This window comes from Crocuta crocuta, unplaced genomic scaffold (genome assembly GCF_008692635.1).
Source record: "Crocuta crocuta isolate KB4526 unplaced genomic scaffold, BGI_CrCroc_1.0 scaffold97, whole genome shotgun sequence".
Classification (NCBI taxonomy): Eukaryota; Metazoa; Chordata; class Mammalia; order Carnivora; family Hyaenidae; genus Crocuta; species Crocuta crocuta.
Genome location: NW_027531999.1, coordinates 4259999 through 4273650, shown reverse-complemented (window position 1 = coordinate 4273650; position 13652 = coordinate 4259999). Strand labels below are relative to the sequence as shown.

At 40.7% G+C, this 13652-nt stretch overlaps 1 protein-coding gene across 1 annotated transcript in view; it reads left to right on the top strand.

Moving 5' to 3' along the window:
- The first annotated feature begins 9723 nt into the window (after positions 1-9723).
- The window catches only part of YEATS4 (YEATS domain containing 4), a 24009-nt gene continuing 20080 nt past the window's right edge, over positions 9724-13652 (top strand). Inside the window, exons 1-2 of the mRNA XM_077775204.1 lie at positions 9724-9978; positions 12177-12296. Of these exons, the coding sequence (XP_077631330.1) occupies positions 9928-9978; positions 12177-12296 (171 nt within the window). The 5' untranslated portion in view covers positions 9724-9927. The remainder of the gene's footprint in view (positions 9979-12176; positions 12297-13652) is intronic.

Here is a 13652-nt window from a genome sequence, read left to right as displayed (position 1 = left end):
CTTGTCTGTCTTTGTTTAGACCCATCTAGTGTCTCTGAAGAAAAAAAAATATGTTTTAAAAAAATATTTGGCACACTTGATATGTCTCATGTCTTCACCAAATAGCTGGGTATTGCTGGAGAAAAACCCACAAGCATTCTGACAGATCTCACTTTCATAACCACAAATCTGACACGGGCCCTCAGTCTGCTGGCCATCTTACTCACTTCTCTGCACTCCTGTGGTCGTATTTCCCACTCTCCAAAGGGACTATCACTATTTTACTTCTTTTCCTCTCTCTTCAAAGACCCAGCATACACGTCCAACCACCCACCTTCCACTCTCTCTCAGTAGATCACCTGGCTTCACATTACACTGAGAAAATAGAACAACCTCATATGAAACTCTCTCCTAGCCACCATGACAGTGGTCACACCTTCCCTTGGGCCCAGCTTCTCTTCCTCTGCTCCCGCCAATGACAGTGTCTGCACATGGAATCTCGGATCGAATCCCGCTCACTACTCCAAGTTAACAGAGTGTTTCCTGCATCCTGAGTTTCTCCCTCCTTGCTGGATCACCCCAGCCATTGTACAGAATGTCCTGGTAACCTCCTGTCTTACAAAGACCTCTGTTACCCCACCTCTAAAGACATCATTCTGACTTCTGGAATGAGAGCACCAACTCCATGTCCTCACCTCCCGTTCTCTTTTCTAACCATTTCTTTTTAAGTTTATTTATTTATTTTGAGAGAGAGAGAGAAAAAGAGAGGGAGCCAAGGAGGCTCCAGGCTGTCAGCACCAATCCCAACACAGGTCTCAATCCCACAATCTGTGAGATCCTGACCGGAGCTCGGATCAAGAGTCGGAAGCTCAGGGTAACTGGGTGGCTGATTAAGCTTCCTGCTCTTGATTTTGGCTCAGGTCATGGCCTTGAGGTTAGTGAAATCCAGCCCCACATCAGGTTCTGTGCTGACAGCATAGAGCCTACTTGGGATTCTCTCTCTCTCTCTCTCTCTCTCTCTCTCTCTCTCTCCCCCTTCCTCACTTGTGCACACTCTCTCATTCAAAATAAATAAACTAAGGGTGTCTGGGTGGCTCAGTCAGTTAAGCGTCTGACTTCAGCTCAGGTCATGATCTCATGGTTCGTGGGTTCGAGCCCTGCAGCAGCCTCTGTGCTGACAGCTAGCTCAGAGCCTGGAGCCTGCTTCTAATTCTGTGTCTCCCTTCTCTCTGACCCTCCCCTGCTCATGCTGCCTCTCTCTCTCTCTCTCTCTCAGAAATAAATTTAAAAAAACATTACAAAATTTAGAAAATACAAAATAAAAACAAAATAAATTAATCAATTAAAAAAAAAAGAGAAGCTCCCAACTGAGACACCCAGGTGCCCCTCTTTTCAAACCTTCTAAACCTGGCTGCTGCTATCCTTGGTTAGCTGAAACCTCTCCTTCGTGGCTCCTTCCGTGACTCCTTGGGGCCAATTGTAGTGATCATCCATTCTCTGTTCACCTTACTTGACTATCAGCAGCACTTGACAAAGCAAACCATTGCATATTTCTAGAAAACTCTCCCTCTGCTTCTCCTTGTTCACATCGTGCCTCACAGATTGCTCCTTCTCAGTCTTTGCCTGGCCTTTTTTCTACTATTTAGTTTCTAACTATGGGAGGACCCCAGGATTCATGCCTATAGTCATTTGATAGACTACATTCCTTATCTATCTATCTATCTATCTACCAATTTATTTATTTATTTGTCTTTTCTTGCTGAAATATAACTTCTAAAATAAAAGATTTTAGGGGCACTGGCTGATTCAGTTGGTAGAGCATGCTATTCTAGATCTCGGGGCTGTGAATTCAAGCCACACATTGGATGTAGAGATTACTTAAGAACAAAATCTANCTCTCTCTCTCCTAGAAATAAATAAAACATTAAAAAAAAAGAACAAAATCTTAAAAAGAAAACAGACTTTTTCCCACTTTTTTAAAAATGTTAATTTATTTTTGAGAAAGAGAGAGACAGAGCATGAGCAGGGGAGGGGCAGAGAGAGAGGGAGACAGAGAATCTGAAGCAGGCTCTAGGCTCTGAGCTGTTAGCACAGAGCCCAACGCAGGGCTCAAACTCTGGAATGGCAAGATCATGACCTGAGCCGACGTTGGATGCTTAACCGACTGAGCCACCGAGGTGCCCCTTTTTCCCACTTTCTAAACATATGGAACTATGTCAGTTTCCCCCCAGTGTACACATACAGTACATAGGCCTTTTACTTTTCTAAATAGTTTGAGAGTAAATTGGTGCCCATGTGGCCCTGAATCATTCAGGATGTGTTTCCTACATAACCTCAAAACATCACCCAAACCAGGAAGTTAACCTTGCTACATTATTACCACCTAATCATCGTATCCCTTTCAATTTCCTCAATTGTCCCCATAAGTTCTTCACAGTAAAAAGATCTAATTCAGAATTATATATTGTATTTGGTGGTCATTTTTTTAATTAGTTTTCTTCAATCTGGATCATCTCTTTAGTTTTTTTTCCCCTTGACTTCCACGACTAACAATTTTGAAGACCACAGATCAATTATGTTGTAAAATGTTCTAAGGTTGTCATAAGGTTCTCTTGATTAGATTAGGTTGTGCGTCTTTGGCAGGAATACCACAGAAGTGATGCTGTCCCATTCTTCTTTTTTTTTTTTTTTAATTTTTAAATGTTTTTTATTTATTTCTAGGAGAGAGAGAGACAGCGTGAGCAGGGGAGGGTCAGAGAGAGAGGGAGTCACAGACTGAAACAGGCTCGAGGCTCTGAGCTGGCAGTCAGCAAAGAGCCCGACGCGGGGCTCGAACCCACGAACCGCGAGATCATGACCTGAGCGAAAGTCGGACGCTTAACCGACTAAGCCACCCGGGCGCCCCGATGCTGTCCCATTCTTATTGTACTCTCTCAGGTGGCATGCGGTTTTGAAATGTTCCATTACTGATGATGTTCATTTTGGTCATTTGATGAAAGTGATGTCTGCAAGTTGCCTCCGCTGTGAAGTATTTGGGAACAGTAAGGTACTTTGATATTGTTCCTTATCAAAATTTCACCTTATATGTTTTTTTAATCAGTATGGATCATGGCTTCCCATTTATTCAAATTATAATGAATTATAATCCATTACTATTTTGATTTATTTTGCTGTTCATGCTGTCCGTGATTTGGCTAGTAGAGCTCCTGCCAGCTAGTTTCTGCATTCTTCTGACATGGGCTCATCATCCTTTGAGGACTTTCTTGTTTTCTGGCATAAGATGTTCTAAGACCACCTTGTTCTTTCCCTGCTCCAGCCCTGAAATCAGCCATTTCTCCAAAGAGCATCGATTCTTCATAGTGGACAATCGTATTTAAGAAACAAGATCTAGGCACTAGAATGTCACTGTTGCCAGGCCCCATCAATGGACAGAGATGGAGAATGTATGCATTTACACAATATTTATCACTCTATTTATATTGAATTCACATCAGTATCTCCAACTCTAGTCCCACACCACAGGGTGTATTCTAGTTTTATCTTTTTTCATGTTGTTAACTCCCTTCTCTGATAGTGAAAAACCTGGCATCCATTGTCCTTAATAACTTAAAATGTATCCTTAGTACATGTATGTATTTGATCAATTTGTTAGTATGTAACCAATCTCCCAACACTGCCACACCATGTAATAGATGCTCTCCATTCAGGCTCTGATATGCTTCATTGGCTCCCCATTCCTCCACCCTCTTAACTGTGTTATATCTCTAACACACCATGCTGGGTCACTGTTCGAATAGGAAGGAAGGCAGAGTTTTTTACTCTTGTTCACACCAATATACCAAACACCTAAGAGAGAGCTGGGAACACAATACATGCCCAATAAACAGTTGATTGAATGAATCCCTTTCTGATTATTTATGTATTCCTCCATGTTGACCATTCTAGGATTTTTCTTACTCCTCAGGTCCACATGATTCCAGTACAACAGCTTCTGGGATTCCAAGGGTCAGGTCTCAGGGTGCCTGGCTGGCTCAGTTGGAAGAGTGTGCAACTCTTAATCTCAGGGTCAGGAGTTTGAGCCCCATGTGGGGTGTAGATATTGCTTAATTAAATAAAATTTTAAAAAACTAATTCATCACAGGTCAGGTCTCAAGACTATGTGAATGTAGTGTGTAGACTAGCCATGGGAGGGCAGTAGAGGACTTCAACACAGGCGTAGCCTTGGGCTTCAAGATTTTGGAACCATTCTAGTATGAATAAACCCAGAAAAAAGATGGGTTTATTCATATCAGATTACCCAGAGGTGTATAAAGAATGGATCACGGTAGGGGAGAGAGACTTGAAGAGGGTCTGCTCAAATGCAGAGATGGGCTATATCCAAGAAGCACCAGGATAGCCCATACATCACAGGCTGACCGAAGAAACAGAGATGAGCAAAAGTTGGCTAAAGAGTGAAAGCAATGCTTGTTGGAGATTTTGCTTAATGTTTTTGATAAATATCATTTTTAAACCTTTACCTGTTATTTTCATACAATTAAGTTCCCCAACTAAATTTCTCTCTTATTCAGGAATGGAATAAAAATCAATATCAATGTTTGATCATTTTTGAGAGAAATTCAATTTTCATGTTGCTTAGTTTTACCCCAGGATATTATTTGAAATGCAGCGTGATATTCCAAATGATAATTTAGCTCTTTATGTGGCACTAATTATAACTAAGCCCTGAGCACATTTCTGGTATTTCTATTTAGTGGATTCATTTTTAAAATATTTACTTGGAAGATGCTAAAGGGAATTAATACAAATTATAATCAGGAGTGACCAATGTCATTCATAGATACAAGGTTTTTCAATTAAATGCATGTCTACTATGCAATTGTACTTTAAAATTGTTTTTTAATTTTAACAAGGTTATAAATTCTCAATGTTTAAAGAGTCAGATAAGTTTCACAAGGTTTATTACGAAAGATGTACCTCCTCATTTCTCCCCCTTTATATGACCACTTTCTACTCTATCACTTTAATAGTAATTTTTCATTATTTGCCTCCATGCTTTAAAGTATTACGTTTGTACTGCTTTTTCTTGATTTTTCCATATTAGGATATTGACTTTCCACTATCAAAGTTAAGGATTAGACTCTATTTCTTCCTCCCCATTCTCCATCACACATGGGCACCTAATGCCCATCCTTCCAATGTAATTATATATTTTTTTGTTAGACCAATATTTGGTATTTCCATAGCCATAAATACAATTATTTTCTTCTCTTATGCAATATTTTATTTTCTCTAGAACTAAAAACTGTATGATTCTTAAATGTGGTTGGTTTTCTGTGTATCTCATTAGTTTACCTCCCAAACTCTGGATCCAATATTTAAACCTTAAAAGTATTTTAATAATCTCTCAAGGCTTTAGACACAGCTAGAATTTTGTCAATTTCGGCTTTTTAAATTAATTAATTAATTTAAGTAATCTCTACATCCAACGACGGGCTCAAACTCATAAATTCGAGATCAAGAGTCTCATTCTCTTCCAACTGAGCCAGCCAGGCACCCCAATTTCATCTTTTTAAAGCAGTAATTCCCAAAGATTTACCACCAAATCTAATTGGGACTTGTTTCTGCCTGTGCCTAATACATACCTGTCACCCTGGGTTTGCTCATTCAGCATCTTGGGATTCTCTTCTTTTATCTCCGTATTTGATACTTATTGGATTTCCTGTACTTCATAATTTCTTCTTTCTTGGCTTATTTTGGTGGATCACAGCTCCAGAATCTTCCTGAGAAAGGGTGCATGAAAGGCACTTTTTTTGAGACTTAGCATGTCTGAAATTGCCTTTGTTCTATTTCACACTTGGTTGATAGTTGGCTGGGTATGGAATATTAAGTCGGAATTAATTTTCTTCAGAATTTTGAAGGTGGTCTATTGACATGGGACCACTTGCGGAACCAAATCCAGGGAAGTCCATTGCTCCCTGTTGCTACTGAGCAGTCTTAAACCATCCTGAATTTATAACCTGGAAGTGTGTGGGATCTTTTCTTTATCCTCAGGGTAGTGAAGGTTTGCAATGATGTGCCTTGATGTGGATCTGTTTTCATCTTTGTTCTGGGTGCTCAGTAGGATATTCAGCTTAGAAACTCATAACCTTGGGGCGCCTGGGTGGCTCAGTTGGTTGAGCGTCCGACTTCTGCTCAGGTCACGTTCTCACGGTTCGTGAGTTTGAGCTCCATGTCGAGCTCTGTGCTGACAGCTCAGAGCCTGGAGCCTGTCTTCGAATTCTGTGTCTCCCTCTTTCTCTGACCCTTCCCTGCTCAAGCTCGCTCTCTCTCTCTCTCTTTCCCTCTCTCTCTCAAAAAGAAATAAAACATTAAAAATATTTAAAAAAAGAAACTCATAACCTTAAGTACTAGAAACCTTTCTTGAGTCACTTATTGATTGTTTCCTTCCTTCCATTTTCTTCATTCTCTTTGGAATTCCTAGACTGATCGTCTAATGTAGTAATGTAGTTACAGTATGAGTTGGGTCCCTCTAAAATTCATATGTTGAAGCCCTAACCTCCAATGTTATTGTATATGAAGGTGAGGCCTTTAAAGAGGTAATTAAGGTAATTAAATGAAGTCATAAGGGTAGGGTCCCAATCCAAGAGGACTTGTGTCTTTATAAGAAAAGGAGGAGACGCCAGGAATGTGTATGCACAGATAAAAGGCCACATGAGGACATAGTGAAAAGGTCACCATCTGCGAGCCAAGGAGAAAGGCCTCAGGAGAAACAAAATGTGACAACACCTTGATCTTGGATTTCTACCCTTCACAGCTGTGAGAAAATAATCTCTATTGTTTAAGCCACCCACCCTGTGGTATTTTGTTGTGGTGGCCCTAACAAACTAGTACTTTTTTTTTTTTTGAAAGAGAGTGGAGGGAGAGGGACGGAGAGAGAGAAAGGGAGAGAGAGAATCCCAAGCAGGGTCCAAGATGTCGTTGAGGAGCCTAACGTGGAGTTTGATCCCATGCCCCTGAGATCATGACTCGGAACCAAAATTAAGAGTAGAACACAACCGACCGAGCCACCCAGGTGCCCCTGTTCTTATGTTTTCTGTCCTCTCCCATTTCTTTGTCTTTTGCTCTACTTTCTGGGAGATTTCTTTGATATTATCATCTGACCTTTTAATTGAGTTTTTTAAATGTTTATCCCGAGAGAGAGCGAGCAAGAACATAAGCAGGGTAGGGACAGAGAGAGGGGGAGAGAGAATCCTCTGTGATGTCAGCTTGGAGTCAAACCCGGGTCTTGATCCCACAAACCATGAGATCATGACCTGAGACAAAACCAAGTCAGTCACTCACCCAAATGAGCCACTTAAGTCCCCCTAATTGAATTCTTTTCATTTCTACTATCATATTTTAAATTTCCTACAGCTCTCTTTTTCTCTATAAATGTTCCTTTTTTCTTTGTTTTGTGTGATGTTTACTATTTTTTTATTTTATCTGAATATCATCATAATAATTTTGTTTTGCTTTTACTTTTACTTCCCTATGTGTCCTCTAATCTGTGATTTTTGTTTATTTTGAATTGTATCTTTCATATTAGAGGCACTTCTCAGTTTTTTGGTAATCCTTGGTTATCTCCTCAAATTTAGGAGTAGAAAAATAAAAGTTTAATTTGGAGTTCCAAGGGTTTATGTGGATTTGACCATGTGTACTTTGCTAAAGGATGATCAAGCTGGGTTGAGTGAGTTTCATCAGGGATCCTTAGATCTCTTCTCTTAGGCTGGTCAGATTCCCCAGGGAAGCCTCTCCCTTTTGGCTGCTAGAAAACAAAGCGATGGTTGCCAGCATTTTAAGAGTTAAGTGAGGGACAGAGGTCTTAGCACCTGGCAGCTATAGTTTCATTAATCTACCTATTTTCTGTATGCTATTCCTCCCTCAACTCTACCTGTTGCTCTTCGATATAAGAACCATGTCTTTCCTCTGTTTATTCCTTGGCAGTAAATAGGTAATTGTTTAATTGTATTGATATTTCTTAAACGACTCTCAGCTAGTATTTGTTAGCTCCTTTCCTCCATCTTCACCCACCTTACTTCCAGAGATTCCCCACAACTACAGATTCTGGAAACATGGTGGGGGTTTGTGTAGTGCAAATCAGGTAGCTTATTAGCTCTGACTGCTCAGCTCTCAGGTCTACTCTATACCACTTGCCATTTTTCTTCCAAATTTCAAGATTTTGTTTCACCTTCTCTCCCATTCTTCTTACCTTATAGGTTTATGCCTTTTTGAAAATTTCTTTACTTCCTTTAAAGGAGTTTGGGGGGAAACCTCAAACCTCCAACTCCAACATCAACCTTCTCACTCTTATCTGATGACTTTGCATGTTGTTCCACAGAGAAAAAGACTTCATGCCAGCAGACCCAAACATAGAAATCAGATGCCAGAGAAATAACAGAAAAACCAGAAGAATGGGCACCACAAAAGAGGCAGTGGATAATGGCATCAAACTCTGTGAAGAAGTCAAATGAGTTAAGGGAAAGTGGTAATTGAAATTACTGATAGAGAAGCCAATAACTCTGGGCAGACAGGCTTCAGTAAGGATGAAATTCAGAATGTAATGAACTAAGTAACATATGGAAACCGGAAATGTTGACAGCTTTTTCACGTTCAACTTTTAAAGATAATACAAAAATAGAGATGCAGGATTAAAAATGTTTGGTTGGTTTTTAATAACTTTTTTCAAAATTTTATTTAAACTCCAGTTAATTAGCACAAAATGTAAGGTTAGTTTCAGGTGTAGAATTTAGTGACTCATCACGTACAACACCCAGAGCTCATCACAAGGGCCCTCCTTAACACCCATCATCCATTTAACCCATCCCACTGCCCAACTCCCCTCCTGTAACCCTGTTTGTTCTCCTTAATACGAATCTATTTCCTGGTTTGCCTCTTTTCACCCCTATACCCATGTGTTTTGTTTCTTAAATTCCACATATGAGTGAAATCCGGCAGTATTTGTCTTTCCCTGACTGATTTATTTCTCTTAGTAGAACACACTCAAGGTCCATCCACATCATGGCAAACAGCAACCTTTTATTCTTTTTTATGGCTGAGTAATATCCCATTATATGTGTGTATTTACATCTTCTTTATCCACTGATTAGTCAATGGACATTCGGGCTCTTTCCACAATTTAGAGATTTGAGGCTCAGGAAGAGTTTAAAATAACTAGTGGAGAAAAAGGACAGAAAACTTCTGGCTAACACCTAAGACTTCAATTGGAAACCATTAGTTTAGCGCTGCACTAACCTGTGCAGTTATCAGTGTCACTTAAGTGCACCTATTAGAGGTAAGGTTTGCCATCAGGTTATGGACCTTGGAATCTAAACTGTGAGTAGAAAAGAAAGCAAGGGAAGGAGAAGGAGGTAAATAAGCGTGGAGCGTGGAGGTCTGGATGAAGGCCATGAAAAGCTGGGGTAGGCAAGCAGATTTGATGACCTTGGTTTCAGAATCGGAACTCTACAGCAACGACAAGGTATTGGCTCTAAAAGCCAACTTCTCAGTTATTCTGTAGCCAGGTGGTCTGGCCGACATCAGGGTACACAGACCAAGCCGGCTCCAGCGGTTTCCCGCCACTTCCGTACGTGCGGCTACCGGCTGCGGCCCGGCGCATGCGTACTGCGCGCGCGCGCGAGCTCGTCGCGCCTGCGCACGCCGCTGCCACCGCTCCTCCCTCCCCCCCCATCGGGCTCTACACAGCGCTGGGCTAAACGCGCTTCCGGGACGCCGCCCGCCGCGAGGAGTTTGCTGTGCGCCAGCGCCGCGAGCCCCGGTGACTCGCCCTCGCTGCATCCAGAAACCTTCCGCCCGAGCCCGCGCGGGAGGAGCGGGGCCTGTGACGGGAGCGGCGACTCCGCCGGCCCCGGTCTCTTTCCCTGGCGGCGGCGGCTTCTTCTGTAGGACAATATGTTCAAGAGAATGGCCGAATTTGGGCCTGACTCCGGCGGGAGAGTGAAGGTCAGTCCCCGACCCCGCGCCTCCGCTCAGGGAGCGGTTCTCACGTCGCGGCTCCTCCCTGCGCGGCGTGAGGAGGGTCCGGTGGTTTTCCCTCCCGCGCCCTCTCAGCTCGCGGTTTGAATCGTGATTTCTAGACGGTGAGTCCGTCACCGCTGCCGCGGGAAAATAAGTGTTCCTTTGGCTCCAGTTTGACCGGCTCCCCTCCAGAAAACAGGCAGCGGTGGTTTGGGGAGAACTGGACGTCGTTGCCGAGGAAAGTAGCCGCTTCGAGGGCTTGGTGCTCGTCTTCTGCCAGCCGCGGGCACCGGTAAACGGGGGGTATGGTAGACTGGCACCGTATAAGCAAGTGTGATCACTGAACAACTGGGGCGTAGGAAAGTTCAGGAAACCTTCCAGAGTTCATGGTGTTCATGGAGCCCCCCAGGCTTCGGCCAAGATATTAATCAAGGCATGCAAAGGACGTAACACTGGCTGGTGCATAGAGAACCTTCAGTATATGTTCGCTGCTTTTGTTTTTAAAATTGTTGTAGAGCCCAACGTGATGTTTGACACACGTTTCCCTTCCACTTTTCCTGCGTCTCAAGGCACGTTAGTTTTTAAGGCAGGACTAACTGGTTCTTGGTAGAACACCTATTGTCACCCCTTCGGATTTTAGGCTTATTGCAGGAAGGAGATTTTTCCTTAAAAAGAAGCCGCCTATGTTTGCACCAGTCTCGTTACTCTGGCTTTGCTTCGAGTCCTTTTCTGTGCCCTACAGCTTTCACATAATTTTAACTGTATGTGTATACAGCTGTTGTTTTCATATCACGTGCAAAGTAGGAGTGCTTGGAAAATTTCAAAAACTGCCGAATTTAATGGAAGGGGGAAATATCAGGTAAAATTCACAGTACCATAAATATATATTTTAGCCAAGCTTTTGCACAAGGTTTTGGATTGGTAGGGAAGTACTACCAGGGGTTTAAAATATTAGGTTTTGGAGAACTTCCAAAACTTTCTCTACTTGCAGTCATGTAAGGTTCAAAAAGTTTGAGGGCACCAGAGAGGCTCAGTAGATTGAGCGTCCAACTCTTGATTTCCGCTCAGGTCATGATCTCTCCGTGGTGGGAGTCAGCCCACTGCTGAGCGTGGAGGTCTTGTAGGCATCTTTTTCCAATTTAGATACATTATCTTCATACAGAAAGTCTTTTGATAAATGAACCCCCTTTGCATCGCTGAAGAAATCTGCAAGTTTCTAATAACAGTAACAGCTACAGGATCTATTATCCATTCACCTTGTGCTCATTTATTCAGGCCTTAAGCCCTGTGCCCCAAGTGTCAGTAGCACTTACTGTGATTATTCAAATTCACGTACAGATTGCTCACCTTCTTCTGAACTAACTTGAGGTTTATAGGGATTGGATTTTATTTGTTAATTATCCAACCAAAATTAAAAGGCCCTTCGTTTGTTCACTGCTTTTATTAATCGTTGAGTACATTGGCATAGCACTTTTCACATGTGGTATTTTTCACTCTTTAACCGTCAGATACGTTCTTACTGTTGAACGAGTCTCAAGTTTCATGTGCAACATTCAGTATTTTCTGCTCACTTGAAATTTTTGTTTCTCCTTTCCATGATAATCTGTCAACACTCACCACTTCTACACTTACCAGATGTGATGAGAAACATGTACTTACATCTTAGAACTTAACACATAAGTAATACAATGAAAAATGTTTGCCCCAATTCTACCTAAAATCCTCTCCCACTCCCACACTGCCTTTAATATTTGTACTGTATGTTTGGAAAACACTGCTTTAAGCTGATAAGTCAGGACGTTATTAGCATCAGGTGATGGCAGTCAAATTGGCAGTCTTAATTCCTGAGGCTCACTTTAAAGTTTGTAAACAGCCTTTTACCTTTCTTCCAAAAAAACCAAAACAACAAAAACCCTCTCAAAGTACTTAACATGATTTAAATAGACATTTTCAAAGTGGGAACATTGTCATTAATCTTAGTTATTTGTGTTAACTTGTTGTTACTTGTGTTAATATTAAATGAAGATAATTGGCTGAAATTGATTTGTTGAGAGAAATCCATGTTATAGTCAAACTCTAGATTTTAGATTGCCTGCCTTTCCTTAAAACAAGTTTTTGGAGCTCTTAATCTGTACATTTGGGTGATAATACAGTATTAATTGATGTTGAAATTCTTCTTTTAGGGGGTTACTATTGTTAAACCAATAGTATATGGTAATGTTGCTCGATATTTTGGAAAGAAGAGAGAAGAGGATGGGCACACCCATCAGTGGACAGTGTATGTCAAACCATATAGAAATGAGGTAGGCATTTGTTTCTCCTGTAACTATTTTGAAGCTGTAGTTTGGTTTTGATTGAAGATAAATTTTTATATTTTTTATAGTAACTTTCTGATCATAAAATTGGCCCATTGTAGAAATGTCACCCCCAAAAAGTTGAAAGAATAAAGTGAGAGTTGTCATCATATAACTGTTAGTAGAAGTCAATTTTCCAAACATTTTAAACTAAAATCAGGTTATGATAACAAGAACCATGCTGTATTGGAAGCACATCTTCCAATCATCATATCTTAAGTTAGCCTAGTATTTAATCAGGTGTTTCAGGAATAATAGTTTATACTTTTTAATAACTTTAACAATTGGTAAAAGACCGTCAGAGAGAAAGAATGGCAAAATTGCTATATAATCTGGCTGCTGGTAATTTTGTTGCTGAATCTAATGTCTGGAATGCAGTCAGTACATAGTAGGTATTCAGTAGATATTAATCGAACAAATATTTCTCCATTTAAAACCCTTTAAAGTCCGCACAAAAACTTGCATGTGAATGTTCGTAGCATTGTTATTCTTAATAGCCGCCCCCCCCCCCCAAAAAAGGAAACAACCCAAATGTTGATGAATGGGTAAATAAAATGTGGGATATCCATACAATGGAATATTATCAGGAACAAAAAGAAATAATGTACGGATGCATGCTACTACCACATGGAATAAATTTAGAAATGTTTTGGTAGGTGTAAGAAACCAGACCAGAAGCCACATACTGGATGATTCCATTTTATAAAATGTCCATAAAAGGCAAATCCATAGACACAGAAATAGATTAGTGGTTGCTAATGAATGAGAGGAAGAGGGATTTAGGAGTGGGTACTAATGGGTATGAGGTTTCTTTTTTGTGTGATAAAAGTATTCTAAAATCTGTTGTGGGAATGGCTGTATAACTCTGAATATACTAAAAGCCATTGAATAGTAACTGTAAATGGGTGAGTTGCATGGTATGTGAATATCTTGATAAAGCTGTTAATTTAAAAAAAAAAAACCTTCAATGACTACCTATTGTCCTTGGGATAAAGTTAAAACTATTATGTTTAGGGGTGCGTGGCTGGCTCAGTCACTAGAGCTTGTGACTTTTCATCTTGGGATTGTGAGTTTGAGCCCCACATTAGGTATAGAGAAGACTTAAAAATAAAATCTTAAAAAAAAAAAAACTATTGTGTTTTAGAAGGCCTGACATAGTCTTTCCCAATCCTGTCTCTGCAGTCTTACCCTTGTCTGTGTTTGTTTCATTTCTTTATACTCTACATTTCAGAAATACTAGATTAGATTACTCTGTTTCCCAAAGGAACATTTTTTTTTTTTTTTTTTTTTTTTTTTTTTTTTATT